The sequence below is a fragment of the Phyllopteryx taeniolatus genome, chromosome 3 (genome assembly GCF_024500385.1).
Source record: "Phyllopteryx taeniolatus isolate TA_2022b chromosome 3, UOR_Ptae_1.2, whole genome shotgun sequence".
NCBI classification, from domain to species: Eukaryota; Metazoa; Chordata; class Actinopteri; order Syngnathiformes; family Syngnathidae; genus Phyllopteryx; species Phyllopteryx taeniolatus.
Window position 1 is genome coordinate 11,691,756 of NC_084504.1, and position 22,469 is coordinate 11,714,224.

At 42.0% G+C, this 22,469-nt stretch overlaps 2 protein-coding genes across 13 annotated transcripts in view; one reads left to right on the forward strand and one right to left on the reverse strand.

Annotated features, from left to right (window-relative positions):
• The first annotated feature begins 24 nt into the window (after positions 1-24).
• On the forward strand, positions 25-21,023 carry si:dkey-220o5.5 (actin filament-associated protein 1-like 2). Of its 4 annotated transcripts, none has more exons than XM_061769099.1 (16): positions 27-180; positions 5,175-5,309; positions 5,385-5,479; positions 7,638-7,758; positions 7,849-8,081; positions 9,480-9,659; positions 11,357-11,437; positions 13,158-13,221; positions 16,323-16,558; positions 16,630-16,727; positions 18,362-18,452; positions 18,519-18,576; positions 19,455-19,487; positions 19,596-19,765; positions 20,232-20,342; positions 20,522-21,023. In XM_061769099.1, exons 1-16 carry the CDS (start codon positions 165-167, stop codon positions 20,546-20,548), a joined length of 1,749 nt encoding a protein of 582 aa, XP_061625083.1. In that variant the 5' UTR covers positions 27-164; the 3' UTR covers positions 20,549-21,023. The 4 variants fall into 4 exon arrangements, 3 of the variants coding, with proteins under 3 accessions (XP_061625083.1, XP_061625082.1, XP_061625085.1); XM_061769098.1 differs by having other exon boundaries at positions 28-180; positions 18,359-18,452; XM_061769101.1 differs by lacking the exon at positions 19,455-19,487 and having other exon boundaries at positions 29-180; positions 18,359-18,452.
• A 1-nt stretch (position 21,024) lies between these two features.
• The window catches only part of LOC133475771 (dematin-like), a 111,604-nt gene continuing 110,159 nt past the window's right edge, over positions 21,025-22,469 (reverse strand). For 8 of the 9 annotated variants that reach the window (XR_009787922.1, XM_061769166.1, XM_061769171.1 and 5 more), the window contains one exon: positions 21,025-22,074. Coding sequence is in view for 7 of the 9 variants with exons in the window: in XM_061769169.1 (XP_061625153.1) it covers positions 21,961-22,074 (114 nt within the window). In the remaining 2 variants the exon portion in view is untranslated. The remainder of the gene's footprint in view (positions 22,075-22,469) is intronic. The other variant, XR_009787923.1, reaches the window with a different exon arrangement.

Genomic DNA, 22,469 nt, shown 5'->3' on the forward strand with positions numbered 1-22,469 from the left:
CTCCAACTTCAGGCTCAGCAGAAGCAAAGCAAAAACATCACTGAGGAGACACAATACAAGTTTTGTCTTTCATTCGTGTTGTTGTTGTGTTGTTCTTTTTTTATGACATTTTGTATCATCTTCAGTCATGAAACTGATTAGCATCGTCTGGTGAGAGAGAAAAAATGGAGAAAGAGAAAGGTAAGCATGCTCGTTTTGTATAGGAACACATACATTATTATCCATCCATCCATTTCTCATACTGCTTATCCTCACTAGGCTCGCGGGCATGCTGGCGCCTATCCCAGCTATTATCGGGCAGGAGGCTGGTTGCCAGCCAATCGCAGTATTTTGCGTTCCCATTATCCAATTAAACCAGAATAACTGATTGGTAGTAGTTGTCACAATTATTCAACAACTAGTCATCAAATTAATCGACAAATATTTTGATAAATGATTGACTCCATAGAGCTCTTGTTTAATTTAAAATTATCCAAATCCTCTGATTTCAGCCTGTCAACACTATATATTCCCTGATTTCTGTTGTCCTTCGTAAAAGCAGACTGATTATTTGTTATGTTTAATCAAAATAACACATTCGCAAACATCAGCTTTTATTTAGGACAAAAATGATCACCATTTTCCCCTACTTTCTGTTACTAAGAAAGTTGCTAACCAAAAAATATTGTTATTGTTCTGTGAATAACCTGAAATTGACATGTCGTTGAACCTGAAGCAGCCTCAAAAGTGTAGATCAAACTAGTAGCCCTTCGCATTAATCAATAACCAAGAAATAGCTCTCAGTTTCAAAAAGGTTGGTGAGCATATATATATTCTGTATATCCTATGTACATTTCAAAATATTTCTTAGGTTCTTAGGTGCTGTCTTTCCCCTTATCATTTCTTGTGCAATTAATTTTGTTAAATCACTGCTAACTCTGGAATGTATAGTTTGTTTCTATAGCACTGAATCTGAATCTGAACGGTTCAGTGAGTTCTGTGGGGTTCAGGTGGTCTTGCAGAGGTAGCACAGTGAAGTCTAGAGAAGGATTCTGTTGTCTCTTTACCTATATTTGAGGAATATATTGAAAGGCTACTAAGGGTTCCTCAGGAATTCCATCAGGAGTCTAAAGAAGGTTCCAGAAGAAGGTGTTTAGTATCATGTTGATGGTTCTATCTTAAGGATGCTTTCAAGACTTTTTGAAGGCTGTGGCAAAATGATCTTTGCCCATTTGCAAGAATTCTAGGACCTTCTCAGGCCACACAGGACAGTTCAGTGGTCTTTTGAAGGTCTCTGTAAGTTCAGTTGTCTCTTAGTATTATGTGAATAGTTCTATTTTAAGAGGACTATCAAGCTGTTTTTTAAGGTTCTGGTAAACTGATCTTTGCCCATTTCTTGGAAAAATTCTAGGACCTTCTAAGACCACAGTTTAGTGGTCTTTTTGAAGGACTCTGTAAGTTCTCCGGAGGGTTCCCTGGAATTAAAGGTCATGGTGAAGTTTCATGAGGTTCTTTCAAGTCCAAATGTAGGCTCGCCATGATGAGATGAAGATAAGGCACATGTCAGCTGATGCATGTTCGAAAACATCATCATAATATTACGGACTGTGTCCTCATGAGCGAAGCTTGATGCTGATTGGATGCCGACAAACACCAACATACTCTTTCTCGTCTCCTTTTTTTTCTTTTTGGCTATATTTAACAAACATGGAATGAAAGAGAAAGCTGCTCCACACCCTCTAACACACACACACGCACACACATACACACAGCGGAGAGTTGTAGAGGAATTCCCATCTTTGTGCTAATTGGAGGCTTTGGTTTTTATGGTAAACCATCTTAAATCCTCCCGACACACACACACACACATGCACGCACGCACACACACACACACACACATACACAGAGGTTGTGTGTCCAGTAGAGTTGTTGTGCCACTCTGACATGATTTTGTAGTTTGTGTGCTGTTGCATCAAAGCCGAAAACAGGAAGTGATGTTGATTTTCAGATAAGTGTGTGTTTATGTATGAGCAAATGCGTGTGTCATCGTCGCGGTGATGAAGTGTGTGTGTGTGGCTCGCTGCTTATAGCGGTAGCAGATCACTGACTAGCAAAATTAGCATCATCTCCCACTTGGAGCACTGTCAATGCTATGTGTGTGTGTGGGAAGAGACCCGCACAACAATGGCCTCCTGTCTGGAGAGCTTAGCTTGTCAGCTGCTAATGAAGTATATATTTATTTTTTGCATTTATTTTTTCATTTACGTTATTGACTATAATTGTAGAGGAGACTGAGGGAAAAAGTGAACAAAGGGAGCGAAAGTGGAAACTGTGGAGCATAAATATTAGTGCTAGCATGTTAACGTGTCAAACTCTGGTTTTTGCGTGTCTCTACTGGTTTCTGCTGGCCTTTACTGGTCCTAGTACTGATTTCTAATTATCTCTTCAGGTCCTTGCTGGTTTCTGATGGTCTATATTGGTTTCTGCTGATCTCTACTAGTCTTTACTGGACCTTCCTGGTCCTTTCTGGTCTCTTGTGGTTCTCTGCTGGCATCTGCTGCTCTCTGCTTGTGACTCCTGGTTTCAACTGGTCTCCTTCTGGTCTTTTTTCCTGGTCCCTGCTGGTCTCTTCTGATTTTTCCTTGTTCTTTCTGGGGTTTTTTTCTTGTCCTTGCTGCTCTGCTGGTTTCAGCTGGACTCAGCTGTTGACTACTGGTTTCTACTTGTCTCCCCACTGGTCTCTACTGGTTTTTCCTGTTCCCTGTCGGTCTGTACAGGTCTTTCCTGGTCTTTGCTACTACTTGTCTCTGCTGATCATTCCTGGTCCTTTCTGGTTTCTTCTGGTCATTGTAGGTGTCTGTTGGCTCTCTGCTGGTGTGCACTGGTTTCTGCTAGTCTCTATTGGTCTTTTCTTTGCCATTTCTTCTTCACGGGTTTATGCTGCTCTTTACTGGTATCGGCATCTTTATTCTCCTCCTTGCTAGTTTCTGCTGTTCTTTTTATTGGTGCCTTTCACACAGAACATTGACCTGGAAAAAAAACCCAGAAAATTCATGGCTTTGCTCTTGATCTTTTCACTATGACATCACAAGTACTTCTGGGTAGGAAAAGCCTTAGCAATCTCCGATGGCACCACTAGTGAATAAACCCCTCCCTCCATGTCATTTGACCAAGGTAGAGTGATTGACAAAACAGGATTAATGGCTTGAATGATGATTTTAGCCTTCATATCTTACGCGGTAGTTTAAATGAGTGACGTGTCAGTTGAAAAGATGTTATGTGAGGTAAATTGCTTGAAAGGGAGACAGAACCCCAGACGTAATTTACATTTCAAGAAGTGCGTTGATTCAAAAATAGACATTGCGGAAATTCAAACATACTTCAAGGTCCCCTTCCATCAAAATATTTTTTTTCTGCTGTTTTTCTTGCCTAACATAGTTCAAAATTAGTTTGTGACAAGGTTTAAGTTTGACATCTTTGCGGTTTGTCAATTGAATGCAAAGGCAATAAACGGCATAAGGCTTGCAAAACATGTGGATTTGAAATTGCCGCCATTGTGACATAGTTTCATCAATTAATATTTATGTACCTGCCCACTTGTGGTTGGTACCCAACCACTGAGCTCAGCTGAACGGCAACACGGCATTTCTGGGTTTCAAGCGAGCGAGTCTCAGCCGCTGCCAAGCTATACAAATACAATCTATAGGTATACATATGTTGTGTTTTACAACAATACGTAACTACATTTATATTTTTTAATGTAAGTGTGGTAGATGAAATAGCGAAGCTTGCATTCATTGTCGCGGCAGGTTCAGTTCAAATTAATGGGAGCGGAAGACGAGCATAACGTCAAAATATCCCCCTCTCTTTTAATTTTCACACACGTCCTCTCCCAGATCATGTTCCCTATTAGTGGGCCAATACTCCAACGCTTGGTGTATTGCGCTTCACAATCATAGTAAAATATCGAAGGATGGGTTATTGTTATGAATGCTTGGCCTCCCGAAGCTTCTAGACGCTAGTAGACGCTCTGATACCAGAGCCAATGTGTTTTCCATATTTAAATTAGGGAAGATGAGCGACCCAGTCAGAGCAAAGCTTATTTACATGTCACATATTAATGAGAAGTCAGACAATTTCAACTGGCAGGCATAAAAGACCAACTAGAATAGCTTGAAAAAACCCAACCCAAATTATCTTATAAACTCGATAAAAGGACATCAACGATTATGAAAAATAAACAAATAAAAATTGATGGAAGGGGACCTTTAACATGATCATTGAGGGACTGACTAACTAATTGACTCTTCTTTTGCTTGAATTAATGGTACAGACACGCTCTTTACAATTTAATAGAGTTGCTAGCGTCAGCTAGCAGGTTAGCCATTATGTTTTGATAAATTACTCAAAGACGACCCAACCAAACACTCGTCGTACCTGTGAGAAAATGTCATCCTTAAACCTTTAGAAGTGGCTACTGCGCCTCTAGTCAGTCTTGCGATCTTCTCTGGACAAACATTTAGGACATCCACTCGATTTACCCTCCTCACCCACAGATTCCGCTGGATTCATTTGGATTTTTTAGAGGAAATTAAAAAAAATAAAACTAAACCCTTTGGGTAATACTTTAAACTGCGTACATTCCTTGAAGTCTCGGCGCCCTTTGCACAATGGTCATTGCACAGGACTATTGCTATATTAGTCATTCAAACTGCTCTAATTGCTAGAGGACTCTGCATCTTTTTGCACAATTGTCCCCAAAAAATGTTTTTTAAAAACCGCCATTACCAGATTACTAGCAACCTTTTATTGCTCAGTGACTGTTTTTCTCAATGTCGTTATGTCTCAAAAGTATTCTCTGTCAATTGACTGTTATCGTACTAGAGCAGCTCCAACTACCGGAGACAAATTCCTTGTGTGTTTTTTGGACATACTTAGCAAAATAAAAATGATTTTGATTCTGATATGTGGTAGCACAAGCCTAAACACATGTTTTTGTCATTGTTTCAGTTCAGGTCAGCTGTAGTCAATCACTTTTCTGCCACACGGAAGTATCCAGGCACGTGTTTTTTATAAACATTTTGAAATGTTCTATAGGTAGCGTGAAATAGACTATCGACTGAAACATAAATCGATTCTTTTGTTGACATGCTCTGTGATTCTGATGATGATGATGATGAGTTGGTCTTGTGCAGTGTTGTCCAAACTGATGTGGGATCTTCAGTCCTTCCTGTCGGTTCTGGACTCTGAGAACCTGAGCTACATTGCTCAGGCCCAGAAGAAGTCCATCTCGGAGCTGGTATCCTCTCTGCAGAGACAAGAACCTCCAGGTTAGCTCCAAGCTACCTCCTGGCCCTGAAGACCTCGCTCACCATAACATTCTGACTCGTGTTGTATGTTTTTAGTGGAGGACGCAGAGTATGTCATCATGAACTGTCCTTCATCATCGTCGCCTAGCAACCAGGCAGCGGGAGACTCCAACATCTGGACAAGAGATGTGGTGAGCCCACCCTAACGCTGGGGGGCAGCAGAGGAACATTTCAAGCAGTTTTTAGCCTGTTTCCATCCTCATGAAAGTGATGTTTATGTTCAGTTGCAAAATGTTTAACTGCTAAATGCTTCCCTCTCGTTACCTGTTTGTTGCTAGCTGCTAACTGCTCCACTTTGGTTACCTGTTGCTGCGAGATGCTAACTGCTAACTATTTGGCTGCTAAATAGTACACAATGGTCTCCTTTTAGTTGCTGGCAGCTAACTATTTACCAGTTAAATGCCCTGCTATTTCCACCTGTTAGCTGCTAACCGCTAGCTGCAGTTTCCTAACAGCATCAGGAGACATCATCACTCTCACAAAGGTCAAGTTTGTGTCCAGTTGCTAACTAGCTGCAAAATGCTACACTGGTCACCTGCTAGCTGCTAACCACTAGCTGTAACATTATGATAGCACATCATGAGACATTATCTTCCTCATGAAGTTGCATTTGTGTCCAGTTGCTAATTAGCAGCTAAATGCGCCACTATTTTCCCAAATGTTAGCCGCTACCTTCAACATCATGAGAGCAGAGGCAGTCAATCAAAGTCAAGAAAGGTGAACAAAGACGGGACCTAAACTGTTTTCACTTGTTAGCTGTTAACTGCTGTTAAACCGCTAGCTACACTGTCATGAGACACCACCATCTTCTTGAAGTCACATTTGTGTCCAGTTGCTAACTGCTAACTACAGTACATTCTAAATGCACAACTGTGTTCACCTGTTAACTGCTAACCGCTAGTTGCCCCATCGTGAGAGCCGACAGTCAACCAAAGTCGAGAAAAGTAAACAAAAGATGATTGTGCAGCGAGGAATCTAGCGCAGCGTTCATGTTTGAGGTTTTGGTGGACCCACTAAGTTCTTGTCAGAAGACTGACTCAAAGACAAAAAACTGGACCAGAACCAGAACCTTCTTTTCTGTCCCAGAGAAGAACAGCAGGCTGCTTTGGGATGTGGGCCCACTAATGACAGAGTCCTCCTGAGGTTTGGGAGGAGACGGCGTGTGTGTGTGTGTGCGTGTGTGTGTGTGTGCGCGAATGTACTTGTCAATGTGTGTGTGTGTGTGTGTGTTTGTGTGTGTGTGTGTATGTGTGAGAGGATGTTTACATGTGAGGCCATCTCTCGTCTATCTGTCTTCCTATTGGCCAGAAAGCTCTACCGAGGCAGGAAGTGGTCACTGATGGCGGCTGATTAGCGTCTGGTCTACGTGATGGACACACGCACATACAGGGACACATGTACACACAATAACACATACACAAATGCACAAAGGTGGGTAGAGTAGCCAAATGTTGTACTCAAGTAGGAGTACTGTTACTTTAGTAAAAAGTAAAAGTAAAAAGTAGTCATCCAAAAAGTTACTTGAGTAAGAGTAGGAAAAGTACTCAATTAAAAAACTACTCAGGTAAAGAGTAACTTGTGAGTAACTTCTGATTTTCTTTTTTTAAATCAGAGCATAAGCATCAAATTAAATATATATATATATTTGGGAGTCAACTCACATCTGCCACCATTTAAATTTTAAACTATCCAAAAACCACCAACACATGCATTGGGCCCTACAGAAACATTATTTGCTTTGTTCACCTAAATAACTTCATGAAGAAGCTGTTTGCTTACCAGAATGAGTGATTGTGTGTGCGTGTGCGACACCATATGATAGGGCTAATTTTGCCATATCACTGCCAAAACAACAATAAAAACATCTGCAACTTACCGCAAGGTGTTTTCTCAAGGTAGAAGTGGGCTGAAATATTTTGGCCAGTCACAATTTAAGAGCTGCATGACAAAGCTGTTGTTTTTCAGAGTCTGGAAAGTAAACACACTCGTGTGTCTGTTTCCCCCCCACCCAAAATGAGTCATTTTGATTGGCTCGCAAAGGCTACGTACGCGGTCATGTGACTGCCTTGTGTCGCCTGATTGGCGCAACAGGTACCCTATGCGGAAGTCGAAGCTGGAGTCTAAAAATATGCGCGCACACGTCGACACATAGGCATACATACACGCACATACATACATAGTGAACGTGCGCACTTCAGTAGGACAGTTGATGTGTAACTTATTGATTTATTATCCAATCATCTTGGTCGTCATGTGACCACCTGACCACTTGTTTTATCTGCCTTTAAGGTCCCCACGGTGCCGCGCTGCCCACCAGGGGGCTCTCAAGCTCCTGCTGGTGATGATGATGAGGATGAAGATACCTATGAAGAAGCACAGCCCTACAAAGATAACAGCACCTGTCACCTGGGTACGTGCTCTCTCACACACACACGCACAAACTGACACACACACATACACACAGACACACACTTCTAATGACATCATGGCAACCCTGCAGAGCGAGCTGAGTCAGAGAACAGCTACTACGAGTCGTACGGCGAGGATGCTGAGGATGATGATGATGATAATGAAGAGCATGTGAAAGACAGGGCTCACTACATCCAGTGGAGTTCCTCCCAGCCTTGTCTCAGGCCCCCTCCCGAGTCTCGCTTGTGCGGGTATCTGTGGAGGAGGAAGTGGTTGGGACAGTGGACCAAGCAGCTCTTCATCGTTAGGAACCACTCCCTGCTCGTGCGTGTGTTTTATTTTCATTTCATTTTTTATTTTCTAACCCTGTATAAGTGGAAGAGAATGGATGGATGGATAGATAGATTTAAAAAATATATAATTTCTTGTATTCCCACTTTAATTTTCACTTTGATTTATTTTCTATTTTATTTATATTATGTAAGCTGATTTATTTTTGCAAAAAGTAAATAACCCTAACTGAGACGAGGTTATTCATGGTTTTAGAATGGGATGGAAAAAATAATAATGCATATTTCACTTTTTTAAATAAAATTTGATAATATTTCTTATAGATCAAATTTGCCCTTTTAATGTTTTTTTTAATGGAATTGATTGTTTGAAATTGAAATTCATACAATTTAAATTCACCCTAACATATTATTATTATTATTATTTTATTTTTATTATTTTTTAGGAATATACATGTTTTAATAACTGAGAGGAATTTTATAATTGTTTTATTAAGATTTTTAGCCCATTCTGTTATTTATTTCTATAAATTCATTATAATTTCGCTAATTATCAATTATTTTTTTATCACAGAGGGGAAAATGATATTGTTCATAAATACTTGATCAAATAATTACTTATTATTCAGTATCAACATTATTTTGACAAAATTAAAGTAACCCAGGCGGCACAGTGGACGACTGGTTAGCACATTTGCCTCACAGTTCTGTGGACCCGGGTTCATATCCGGCCTCGCCTGTGTGGCGTTTGCATGTTCTCCCCGTGCCTGTGTTGGTTTTCTCCGGGTACTCCGGTTTCCGGAAGACTCTAAATTACCCGTAGGTGTGAATGGTTGTTTGTTTATATGTGCCCTGCAATTGGCTGGTGACCAGATAGGGTGTACCCCGCCTCTCGCCCAGAGTTTGCTGGGATAGGCTGCGGCACGGCAGCGACTCTAGTGAAAAGCGTTCAGGGAAATGAATGAATGACTAAAATAACCCTAACTTTCACCTGAGAATGTCCAATTACCTCTGATCTTGGAAGCTAAGCAGGTTAAGTCCTGGCTAGCACTTGGATGGGAGACAATGTAGGAATATCAGGTTCTGGGGTTGGGCAGTAGGCCAATCACCCGCACATGTGAAAACTACAGATTACTGCAATTGTGGCCTAATATACCTCATGGCACTGAGAGCTCTGGAAAAAAAAATAACTTTCACACTTATGTAACATTTTAATGGGACTAGAAATTTAAATATATTTAAAAGTTGCATAAATCCAACTCATATTTTCATATGTTTAAAATTAATCTTTACTTTTACAAACTCACTCTGACTCACAGTTATTTATTTTTAATTATACAATTACATTTATTTTTAATTCATTTCATTAATTGTAGTCATGTAGGTGCTTGTGTAATTATGTTTGTTTTACAGCATGTATTGTATGTTTCAGTGCTACAAGTGTGCGCGGGACCTCCTTCCTCATCTCCAGCTGAGCCTACGAGGCTGCCAGCTGGTCTACAAGTTGAAGAGCAACCGGAAGATTCCGCACCAACTCAGGCTCCTGCTGCTTGGGGCCAACACCCTGGTGCTGGGATACAGCAGCTTCCAGCAGGCCGACGAGTGGCGCCGCGTGAGTTTGTTTGTCCGTTTGTGTCTGAATGACTGCATTATACTGCCCCTAGTTGGCCAAGTCGCGCACACACCAGAAATAGCAGCAATGACCTAATGATGATGCACAAACATTTAATTCTTTACATTCCATTAAATTGGCTATTATTGTATGTTTTATAAGGTACAATATTATAGAGTGCCTTTTTGTTTTTGGGTGGTGGCTGGAGTACATTTTCATTCTTTTTAATAGGGAAAGATGATCTGACATACAAGTGTGTTGAGTTACGAGCGTGGTCGCAGAACAAATTAAACTCTTATCTCAAGGCACCACTGTATGCCTGTGATTATTGTTGTATTGCCTTCCTACAATGGGAGGAAAAAGTATGTGAAACCTTTGGAATTTCTTACATTTCTGTATAACTTGGTCATGAAATGTGGTCTGTGGTCTTCCTATAAAGCTCCATATACAGTTCGTGACCATGTGTAACTGCGCCGTTTGTGTTCAAATATCTGTTATATAAAGGTTTATAACACCATAATAATGATGGTAGATTTGTTCGCCCATCTATGGCCTTTTGCATTGTGTTTTAGCATTGAGCTAGTAGCTGGCGTTGTAGTCTTTATCGACTCCTTCTGCTTCAATACAGTACCTATCATAAAGTACTCTCGTTCTGCTTTGCCAAGTCGACTACAAGCACACCTCGCTCATGTATTCCCAGGATGTCAAGCTTGAATTTAATAGACGTCATCTGCTTCTTCTTCTCAGCACTAACTTTCTTAGGATGATCAAAGGTTAGAAAAGGTAGTTAGGCAAAGTACCTGCACAAAAAAGGAAAACCTGAGCGCAGAACACAACAGATACCCATACCAGTATTTTCATTGTGAAATAACCTTGTGAACTGATTGTGGCTGGATGTTTGTTGTGGCCACTCGCAAGTTAAAAGTTTTTACTTTAACTCAAAGCAAAAAAAGATTTGGGGGCTTGTAACTCCAAAAACTCATAAGTTGGAGAAATCCTAAATCAAGGTGCCACTCTATAGTTAACATCCACTATATATTATAAGTGCCTGTACATGCCACAAGGTGGTGGCAAAGCACAACTTTTGTCTCAGTGAAGCTCCTCAACTCACTTCAACATACAGAAGTTCCTTGGCCCAAGATGCTGCTAGATGGCGGTAAAGCAGTACTTTTATTGCTGTGGACTCAGAACAAAAACAGCAAATCGGTGAGTTTGCAGCAAATAAAAAAGGCTAGGATCCCACCTCCACAAAGTTTGCAAATGTCTGAATATTGCGAATGCTAAAATGAGAATTTGTGGGGATACACTTGTAAGAAAAGTACTGAATCAACTGCTTTAGTTAAGTAAAAGTAAAAAAGTACAGACTCTGAAATGTACTTATTTGCACAAGGAACAAGTAGAAATGTATTTTTACTATCAATTATTATTCGCTGAAAAACTCACATTTTGCTGTTTTTGTGGTCAGGCCAAAACCCTGTCTAAAAGAAAGTATTGCTTCAGCGCCATCTTGTGGCATCTTGGTGCCAAGGAATGTTGTTGAAGTTTGAAGTGAGGGAAGAAGCTTCATTTAGTAGCCATGTCTAACACAAATGTAGTGTGTGTCTGTGTGTGCGTGTGTGTGTGTGTGTGCATACGTATGTGCGTGTGTGCGTGGGTGCATGTGTGCGTGTGTGCGTGCGTGTGTGTGTGTGTCATAGGTGATCGAGGAGCTGAGTGTTGGTGATGAAGATCAGAACACGTGTGGGAGCAGCATCGAACCTCCGCTGTCATCCCACAGGGTGAGACGCACAAAGCATACATACTATTTAGGTTTTTATATATTGTTATGGCACATCTTTTTCTGACAGAATAAGTAAGGAAGGAATCTTGTTTTTGTGAGTTTTTATGACAAGGAAAAAAGAAAAGTCTTTGCAAAGAGAGGAAAAGGTACAAGTCTTACGCGTTGTCACCCCTTACTGAAGTCCAAGCAGACAATCACCTCCGTTATACAGAAGTGAGAGAGACAGAGAAGAAAAGGAAAGCAAAACAAGTATCTTTGTCCAGCTACACTCCACTTATCTTTATCGAAAAACAGCTAGTAGTCACATGGAACAATAAAGCATGTGAAGGTTGTATAAACTAATAGAAGTAATATTTGGTACATGTGAAACATACATTCTCCAACTCAGCTCCCTCCTTTTGATTATACCACACAGTCTACTATTAATCACATAAAAAAAGGAAAATTACTAATCATTATTACATCCTAAATACCTAGCACTAAGTGTATATATGTATATATATATATATATATATATACACAGAGCGAGAGAGAGAGGCGGCACAGGGGAAGACTAGTTACCACATCTGCCTCACAGTTCTGAGGACCGAGGTTCAAATCCCGGCCTCACCTGTGTGAAAATTGCATGTTCTCCCCGTGCCTGTGTGGGTTTTCTCCAGGTACTCCGGTTTCCTCTAACATCCCAAAAACATGTGTGGTAGGTTGTTGAAGACTCTAAATTGCCCGTAGGTGTGACTGTGAGTGCGAATGGTTGTGTGTTTATATGTGCCTTGCGATTGGCTGGCAACCAGTTCAGGGTGTACCCCACCTCTCGCCCGAAGATAGCTGGGATAGGCTCCAGCACACCAGTGACCCTAGTGAGGATAAGCAGTACAGAAATGGATGGATGCCTGGATATATATATATATATATATATATATATATATATATATATATATATATATATATATATATATATATATGTTGGTTTGGATAAAAATTTAATAATTTAGAAGAAAAGAATAAGCCGGTAGCGACACCTGCGTTACTTTTGGTTTAGCATGATTTTAAGTTTAAACGTTAAAATCAAATTATTTTATCACGTAAAGGGGCACCACGTCTCTTTTTAGACTTGTAATGTGAGGGTGGAATGAGCATGCACGGTGACAATGCATAGAGCTGGGGGTTCCTGTTCCTGTTAATTTAAACCCAAATATGCACAGCACCAATCTGTACTTTAGTTGACCGCGAGTTGGATTTACGTTGCACTGAACACAATTTAGGCAGGCTGGTCGATCTCCCAAATGTTTTGGCTGGTCCGGTCCGTACGTGGAACAGGTGGATTTGACGGAAAAAGGAGGAATTAAAAAATAAAGATAAAGAGTTCCAAGTGCAGGGTGGCCGAAGCCCGTGAGTGGACGATCGGAGCAGACGTGCGCTGCCCATTCCCTTCCCAACGGAGCTTCGTCCGTGAGCTGCCCCAGCACCCGCACGGGTAGATCGGGGCGCTGGGAGGGTGCCCTGCGGCGGGGGGGAGGTGTGATGTGTCCTCGCCACCTTGTGGTGAGAGGTGGGGCTTCCTGGCTGAGCCGGTCTTCGGCAAGGTGGTCGAGCGAGCCACAAAGTGGGGGCTGCGGCCTTTATGCCCAGCCGAAAGTGGTGTGACCCCCTGCCCCATATATATATGGTGGTGTACATCATGCAGAGTTGTTATAGTACTTTTTGGCTTGTCTCTTCAGTCTTGTGCACTCCTGACACCCACCAACCAGCAAGAACCTTCACATCAACAATACAAGAACAAAGGTACTATTTTATTTCACTATTTTATTTTACTTTCACATTTATTTTTTTTTCAGTTTCAATTGTATTCTTTATTTTTATTTTAAGTCAATTTCAATTTAACTTTGAATTTCATTGTCAGCTTCATTTTTATTTCCATCCATCCATTTTCTGTACCGCTTATCTTCACTATGGTCACAGGCGTGCTGGGTCATCTGCCTCACAGTCCTGAGGACCGGGGTTCAATCCCCGCCTGTGTGGAGTTTGCATGTTCACCCCGTGCCTGCATGGGGTTTCCCCGGGCACTCCGGTTTCCTCCCACATCCCAAAAACATGCACGGTAGGTTAATTGAAGTCTCTAAATTGCCCCGAGGTGTGAATGTGAGTGCAAATGGTTGTTTGTTCATGTGTGCCCTGCGATTGGCTGGCAACCAGTTCAGGAAGTACCCCACCTCCTGCCCGATGATAGCTGGGATAGGCTCCAGCACTCCCGTGACCCTTGTGAGTATAAGCGGCTCAGAAAATGGATGGATGGATACTTTGTACAAAAGCCTTTGTTTGTAATGACAGGTTCAAGATGCCTATGGAAAGAAAGAAAAAAACAGTGCGTGTGTGCAGTGGCGGTCATAGCTTGAATGGCATAGTGTGCGTGACCTCCCATGGCTCTTTAAATGTTGTTTGTGCAGAGTTTGAGAAGAGAACATTTTCAAAATTAATTGTTGTATTGTGGTGGTCTATTTAAATAATTAGATATGAAAATATTTATTTTGTATTTTTTACAGTGCCATAAAGCAACAATGCTCAGGGTTAAGTGGTCTTTTACTGTACATGTTTGAAAATAAGGTTAGACAAATGTCATTTTATAGAATTTTATAGAAGTCAAGTCAAGGTTCTTTATGATTAGCACGTGCAAATGTTAACTATCACCTTTTCTGCACCGAATCGAATCGAGAATCGTATCGCTCCCATAATGAATCGAATCGTATCAAATCGTTCCGCCCGAAAATATATCGATTTTGAATCGAATCGCTACCTGTGTATCTAGAGATGTATCGAATTGGCCTCGTGCCAGAGATTCCCAACCCTATTGTATCCACAATCTTGTTCTTTCGGCCACGACCCACAGCTCGTGACCATAGGTGAGTGTAGGAACGTAGATCGACAGGTAACTCGAGAGCTTTGCCTTTCGGCTCAGCTCCACCACGAGAGACCGATACAGTCTGCATCACTGCAGACACTGCACCGATCCGCCTGTCGATCTCTCACTCCATTGTTTCCTCACATGTGAACAAGACCCTGAGATACTTGAACTCCTCCACTTGGGGCAGGATCTCCTCCCCGACCCGGAGAGAGCACTACACCCTTTTCCTACTGAGGACCATCGCCTCAGATTTGGAGGTGCTGATTTTCATCCCTGCCGCTTCACACTCGACTGCGAACCGTTCCAGCGAGATTTGGTGATCACGGCTTGATGAAGCCATCAGAACCACATCATCTGCAACCTGGACCCCCTCAACACCCCAGCTGCGCCTAGAAATTCTGTCCATAAAGGTAATGAACAGAATCAGTGACAAGGCAAAGCCTTGGCGGAGTCCAACTCTCACTGGAAACAAATTTGACTTACAATGCAGACCAAACTCTTGACACCAGTCACACATGGACCGAACAGCCCGTATCATGGAGTCTGGTACCCCGGCTCTAGGTGAAGTCCTTGGAAGGGTGGACTCCAAGGTTCTTGTAGCTAGAGACCACTTCCACTGCTGCTACTCTGTTGTGCTAAATGTGTTAACAATATCTGTTAGTAGTTAGTCTTTGAGTACCCGCCCTGGGATGTTATCAGGATCTGCAGCCTTGCGTAGGTTAATCCTTTGCAGGGTCTTCCTCATGTCTTCTGGGGTTAAACTGAAGGACGTGTCATCGGGTGGTGGTGTGAGTCTGACGCTGGGGGGTGGAGGTGATGTGGTTGAGGGAATCTGGCAGGGAAGAGTCTTCTGGGCTTTGTGCAATGTGCATCCTTGGTGTTGTAATTTGTGATACACTTGATGCCTTTCCACATGCTCCGAGCGTTATTGGAAGTGAAGTGGCCTTGGGTTTTCTTTGTGCATGGGCTTCTTTAGCCTTCCTGATGCCCGCAACTTGCTTTCTTCTTCCTGCCCCAAGTGCTGATGCGTCACATGCCCTGAAAGCAGCATCTCTAGCCTTCATCATTGCTCTCACCTCTGCATTCAACCTGGGCTTCTGGTACGGGTGGACAGTAATCTTCTTGGTGGTAGAGACATAATCAGCACATTTAGAGATTAAGCCTAGGACGGATGAAGTGTATTCTTCCATGTTCACTTCTCATTCCTTCTTAGCTGCATCCCTGGATAGTTGCCAATCTGAGCACTGGAAACAGTCTTCGGAGTGCAGAGGCTGCATCAGTGGGCCACACACTGACACTTCTGACTGTGGGCTTGGTCTGTGTCCCCATTGGGCTGTAGGCTGGTGCCAGCAAGATGGAGATGTGGTCGGAGTAGCCAAGGTGGGAGGCGGGGGAGTGCTCTGTATGCACCGCAAATGTTTGTGTATTTATTTAACAATTTGTTTTTCTTAAATCACCGGGGATTTAAAAAATATATAATTTCAATGTATTTAATTACAGTAACCCTTGACAGGGGAAAAGCCAGAAGTCACTTCTTCTTCGATTCTATTTTTATTTCTATTTATTTTTAACATTTAGTTTTTAAAACGTATTTTTTTGTTTTACATCAAGAAATTAACCCTGACTCACAACATGTTAACTGTATTTTCTTTTAATATATATATATATATATATATATATATATATATATATATATATAAATACGAAATACTTATTTTCATTTACAAATACTGGATTTAAATTTTAATCTGTTTTTTCTTGTAAAAGTATGTGAATTTTAAGAGATAATTTTTAGTTTCACAATATTATTTATTTGATTAATTTTAAAACCACCATGAGGAAAGATTATTATAAGAGATTTTTTATCATTTAAAAAAATTTCAATTCATTTTAATTTCATTTTATTTGATTTCATGTCGCTTAATTTGATTGTTTTAAGTCCATTTGATTTGATTTGATTTGATTTGCATGCCTTGTTTGTCAGGTGTGGTGAGCGTGCTGATGAACTGTCAGTGGCAGAGTCTCCTTTGTCAGGTGGAGGCGGGAGTTCTCAACATGTTTGCAAAGGATGAGGACGAGGAAGAGACCCGACGGACACGGGCTCACTCTCCTCAATACACAATGCAGCTGCGAGACTGCGAGGTGAAAGCGGCGGCCGACGGCAAATACCCACACAGGATCGCCCTGAGCGTACTCGGTGAGCAGCTGGCCGTACTGGAGGTGAGCGGCGGCCGCCGAACAGGAAGTTAGGGAAATGGGAAGTAGGTGACACATGCGTGACGCGCTCGTAGGTGAGCTCGGCAGACGAGAAGCGGCAATGGACGCGCCTCCTGAAGGACGCGGCGGCCGGTTACCATGATGACAAGACGCAGCAGCACACACACTTAAGGTAGGTCGGGCAGGGTTGCCTTGGTGATGCGTAGACCTCATTATCCTTAGCCTTAAAACTTTAGTACCCAATCAAACTATTTTTTTAACTGATCATGCCAGTTTTTTTGGACATTTTTTATATTTTTTTATTCTCCCTAAATCACACTATTTTTTTAACGAAGTATACAATTTTTTTCTCACTGAGTATATAATAATTTGTATTATTTTCTTTTAATAGAATTAACCCAGGCGGCACGGTGGACGACTGGTTAGAGCGTCAGCCTCACAGTTCTGAGGAGCGGGGTTCAATCCCCGGTCCCGCCTGTGTGGAGTTTGCATGTTCTCCCCGTGCCTGCGTGGGTTTTCTCCGCGCACTCCGGTTTCCTCCCACATCCCAAAAACATGCATTAATTGGGGACTCAAAATTGCCCGTAGGTGTGAATGTGAGTGCGAATGTTGTTTGTTTGTATGTGCCCTGCGATTGGCTGGCAACCAGTTCAGGGTGTACCCCGCCTCCAGCCCGATGATAGCTGAGATAGGCTGCAGCACGCCCGCGACCCTAGTGAGGAGAAGCGGCTCAGAAAATGGATGGATGGATGGAGAATTATCCCATTCATTTTTATTTTTTGTTTGGATGGATATATTTTGAGATAAGTGTTAAGTGTTTTGAGATAAGAGCATGGTCACGGAATGAATTACACTTGTATCTCAAGGCCCACTGTATTATTGATTATAAAAAAAATAGCAAAGAGGGTAATTTTTATTTGTATGAATTTAAATTAGCCCTCATTAGCTGTTATTTTTAAGGGGCTTTTTTATCATTAAACTTTTTGAACAAACAAAGTTCAATTCAAATGACGTTGCATGTAGAACTTCCATCCATCCATCCATTTTCTGAGCCACTTCTGAGTCGCAGGCATGCTGGAGCCTATCCCAGCTATCATCGGGCAGGAGGCGGAGTACACCCTGAACTGGTTGCCAGCCAATCGCAGGGCACACAGGGGGAATTTTTTTTTTAATTTAAAATTGTTTAAATCAAATTCAACTAACCCCAGCTCAGTATTGTAATTTATTTTACTAATTTGATATTTTTTTCCATTAACCATCCATCCATTCTCAATAGCGCTTATCCTGTTCAGGGTCACGGTGTGCTGGAGCCTATCCCAGCTGGCTTTGGGCGAAAGGCAGACTACACTCGCCAGCCAATCGCAGGGCACATATAAACAACCATCGCACTCACATTCACACCTACGGGCAATTTAGAGTCCTCTATTAACCTACCATGCATGTTTATGGGATGTGGGAGGAAACCAGAGTACCTGGAGAAAACCCACGCAGGCACGGGGAGAACATGCAAACACCACACAGGCAAAGCCGGATTTGAATGCAGGTCCTCAGAACTGTGAGGCAGGTGTCCTAACATGTCGTCCACCGTGCCGCCATTTTTCAATAAATTAATTAGTTATTATACTAAATACACAATTATACCACATAGAAACCCTTGCTCGCACTATTATTGCAATCTGTCAATACAACAATGCGCAGCATCTCACACACACCTTTACATCAGTGAGCATTGCCATGGTGACGCATGACCAAAAAACAAAAACAAACAAAAAAAACGACTTGTTTTGATGTTTGCATTCTCAGCAGACACACCCTGAACACGTACATGGACCAGCCCTTCCACGCCAGCCCACAGCCACAACCGGTCTACTCCAACTCCCCCATGCTAGAGCACATGGTACGACCCATCTTGCTTGTCAACGTTTCACCTTGCCGATTGACGCCTTCTCGTGTCGTCTGACAGCTTCACAACTCTCAGGATGCTGCTGTGATCTACACCAACAGCGCCTTCAGCAGCCACAGTGAGTTAGCACGCAGCTAGATTAGCATTGGCTGCTAACTTAGCACTACTAGCTAACAGAGCCAATTTGTTGCAATTCTCGCTTGTTTGAGCACACAGAGGTCAGCATTAGTTGCATCATTAGCGCAACGGTAGCACACTGCTGCAACAACACATATAGCATAACCCTCTAATTTAGCATCCCTAAAATAAGCTTACATAGCTCAATAGCACAAATGTGTGTTTGTGACCCACACCGACACTACTTCAGCAGCCTCAGTGAGTTAGCAAACGTCTATCTTAGCATCAGTTTTATTTATTTTAGCATCAGCCAGTAGCTTAGTATTGGCTGTTAGCAGAGCGACATGTCTTACAAATTCTTACATTTTACTTCACATATGCTAGGATTAGCATGCTAAGTATTAGCTACTAACTCAGCAGCAGTTGCTATCAGTGTCGCAATTTCTTGCATGTTTGACATCACAGAGGTTAGCATTAGCTGCATGCTAACTCACTTGCTAAATAAAGTGAGTTAGCACACTTAGCATAAGCCAGTATCTTACAACAGGTGTTAACAGAGCTAACGTGTCGTAAAATTCTTGCATGTTTGACTTCACGGGTTTGCATTAGCACAAAGTGAGTTAGGACGCTTAGCCACAACAACTAGCTTACTTAGCTTTTGTGTGTGTTTGTATTTGCGTGCTAAGTATTAGCTACCAACGTAGCATCAGTTGCTATCAGTGTCGCAAATTCTTGCATGTTTGACTTCACAGAGGTTAGCATTAGCTGCATGCTAAGCATGCTAACTCACTTGCTAAATAAAGTGAGTTAGCACACTTAGCATAAGCCACTAGCTTACAACGGTTGTAGCAGAGCTAACGTGTCGTAAAATTCTTGCAGGTTTGACTTTGCAGGGGTTTGCATTAGCAAAAAGTGAGTTAGCACGCTTAGCCACAACAACTAGCTTATACTTAGCTCGTGTGTGTGTGTGTGTTTGTGTTTGTGTTCCTGTTCATGTTCGTGTATTCGTTCGTGTTCCAGACAGAAAGTGGTCTGAAGTGGCGCCACGTGGCATTCAGAAGTTGGATCTAACTGGCAGAAAAGGTGTCGCCATGAGGGCAGGTTCTGAGGCTAACCTGGTGTCGGCGACCAATCAGAACAAACGCTCGTCCTTCAGACAGTCGCTCGCCATGTGCAGCGAGCGGGCGCAGGTGATTGACAAGCACGCCGGACAATCAGGAAACAACTCTTTCAGGCCTGCCCGCATGCTAATATGATGCTTCCCAATCACATGTTGCTGGTATCCAATCATCTGCAATGGAGCTCGGTCTGTTAGTTTTAGTATGTTTTCAAGTCTTCAAACAGGAAGTTTTCTAGTCTCTTGGTTTCTCCTGGTTTTTATTGGACTTTCCTGGTCCATACTGGTTTCCACTTGCTCGCTCCGCTTGCTTCTTGTAACCTGCCTCCCCCACACAAATGCCCCACCCCTCTAACCCCCTGTTGATGAATAGTTTTTGATGGGAAACTGTTCACAAGCCCCCTACCCACATCAGAACACCCCCCCCACCCTCCCCCCATCATCTTTTTTCTTCTATGCTGGGGTCCCTGTCGTTGTCTCTTGGTTTTCCCTGGTCCTTGCTAGTTTCTAATGTTCTCTCCTCTTATTCCCTGGTCCAGGCCAGTCTCCTGAACCCTCTCCTGCGTCGTACGGCATCCGTGAAGACCTCGCTGAGTAGAACTCCATCTGCGCTCTTTATCGAACACGGGAAGGTTTTCCAGAGGAGGAAGGTCAGCATCCACATGCTCACTTTCTTCTGCTTCAGCTTCTTCTGCTGCTTCAGCTTTCTGTTGCTTTTGCTGCTGCTTCTGCAGATTCATAACACTCTTGTCTTGTTAAATAATATATAATAGTAATCATAAAGTTGCTAGTGTGTTGCCATGGTGACGAGTGATTGTTGTTTCCACAGGAATGGGAGACCAAAGCTGCTCCCTGATACCATGCAAGTGATCACGTGACTACAGGACTATTTGACCATGTGGCCATATGACCATGTGCTCGGTTGGCCATATGACCATGTGACCATGTCACAACATGACTGTGTCCACGTGACCATGGGTACACGGAACTGGGTAACATGGCCATGTGGCTTTCTCTTATGAATATTTAATTGATATTATCTTTAGATACCACTTTTGGGCACCCACCAGTTGAGAATCACAGTTTCAGATCACATGACTGTGACACGTACACTCTATAAAACTGTTTGATACACAAAGTAACACAAATTATGTTTATTTATTTATACTTTTAGGCTTAGGTACTTTCACACTAGTTTAAGACTTGAATGGGTTGACACGCATGAGACATTTGTCACGATCAGTATGTGTGTGCGTGCACTTCAACCTAAAAGCACCTATCATTACTTTTTATCAATAAAGTTGTTTTTATCTAAATGTCTTAAAGTAAGAGTTTGACAAATGTAAAGTTTTATTGTTCATCATTCACATCACATTCATCATCCACATACAGTAAGAAACAACAGCACGACTCTGTAATTTCCTTATAGATAATATATGTAAATGAGCTGAGAGCACACACATTCAATGCTGATTAGTTATTGATCACATCACGTTAAGATCGTGCATGCAGCAGCCGTGTAACACAAAATTCATCATAATTTTCAAAAGCATCCAAAATTAGAAATTAAAACAACAAACATTTAGTTGGTGACTTATATTTACTCCAAAACTATCAAAACAAAGCTAATCTTCTTTTTTTGTGAAGTTATATCTAAAATGTCGTCATCATACAAAATGGTGACGACTCCCTCAGCAAAGGACGCAAAATGGCTGACAAGACACGAACGTGATGTCATCAGTCTGCGCCTGCATTAATCCGAAACAAGCAGATGACTTCCTCTCAGCCGATTTCACCTTTTTTCCCGGTCAGTATGCTAACCTAAGATAAACTGAATGCTAACTGAGAGCTGTACAGTAGCCGTCAGAAGATGAAATCACCGTGTCTTTTAGAACATTCATTAAGAGTAGATTCAACCATGTTTTAGCAGTCACTGCTAATGTTAGCTTCACTACAAGTTCTTCACATTATAGCTATTAGCATTGTCACACTAATGCTAATATTAGCTTCACTTGTAGCTTTCTTAGTTGGAATCCACAGTGTTTGTGGCAACTGCCCAACATATTTTAGCAATCATATCAGCATTGTTGTCCTAACGCTAATATTAGCCTCACCAATAGCTCTTTTTTCCCCCAGAGTTGTAAACAACAACATTTGTGGTGCCTGCTCAACATGGTTTAGCAGTGATGGCTAATGCTAATGTTAGCGTCTCTATCAGCGCTTTAGCTTGTGTAGATAGGGTGCGTCTCCAGCAGCGTGGGTGTGCAGTCAGAAGAGACATGCCCTCTTTTTGAGGTTGTTTCGCCTCCAAAGAGAAAGATGCTCAAACTCCTCCGGCGTCATCGCGAACACGCTGACGAACTCTTCCCGTGACAGATGTCTCTGTACGCACACACAACACTTATTAACTTTAGCTTATCATGTGTTAGCATTCTAGCATTTTAGCAATTGTCATTAAAAATAGTACCTTAACACAAGGGTTACCTTAACCATTATAAAAATTATTGATCGGCTTTGGCGCCTTCATTACTCAGTTTGCCATCTTGCTATATGTTGGCATAGCATGTTAGCTTTTAATCATTTTTCATTATAAATAGTAAAGTACCTGAATACAGGCCAAGATGTATTTCTGAATTTGCTTCAGCATTTTCGTTACACAGGTTGCTATCTTGCTATATGTTAGCATCGCACATGTTAGCGGTTTAGCAATTGTCATTAATATTCCGCAAATGTTGAATCAAGGCAACTGGACTGTGCTTGTTTGTTGAAGATGTTTC

Excerpts from the sequence above, each read along its gene's own strand:
- si:dkey-220o5.5 (XM_061769098.1), top strand. Across the intron at positions 18,453-18,518 it reads CCCCCATGCTAGAGCACATG|CTTCACAACTCTCAGGATGC; the intron begins GTACGACCCATC and ends GTCGTCTGACAG. Across the intron at positions 18,577-19,454 it reads CAGCGCCTTCAGCAGCCACA|GTTTGACTTTGCAGGGGTTT; the intron begins GTGAGTTAGCAC and ends AAATTCTTGCAG.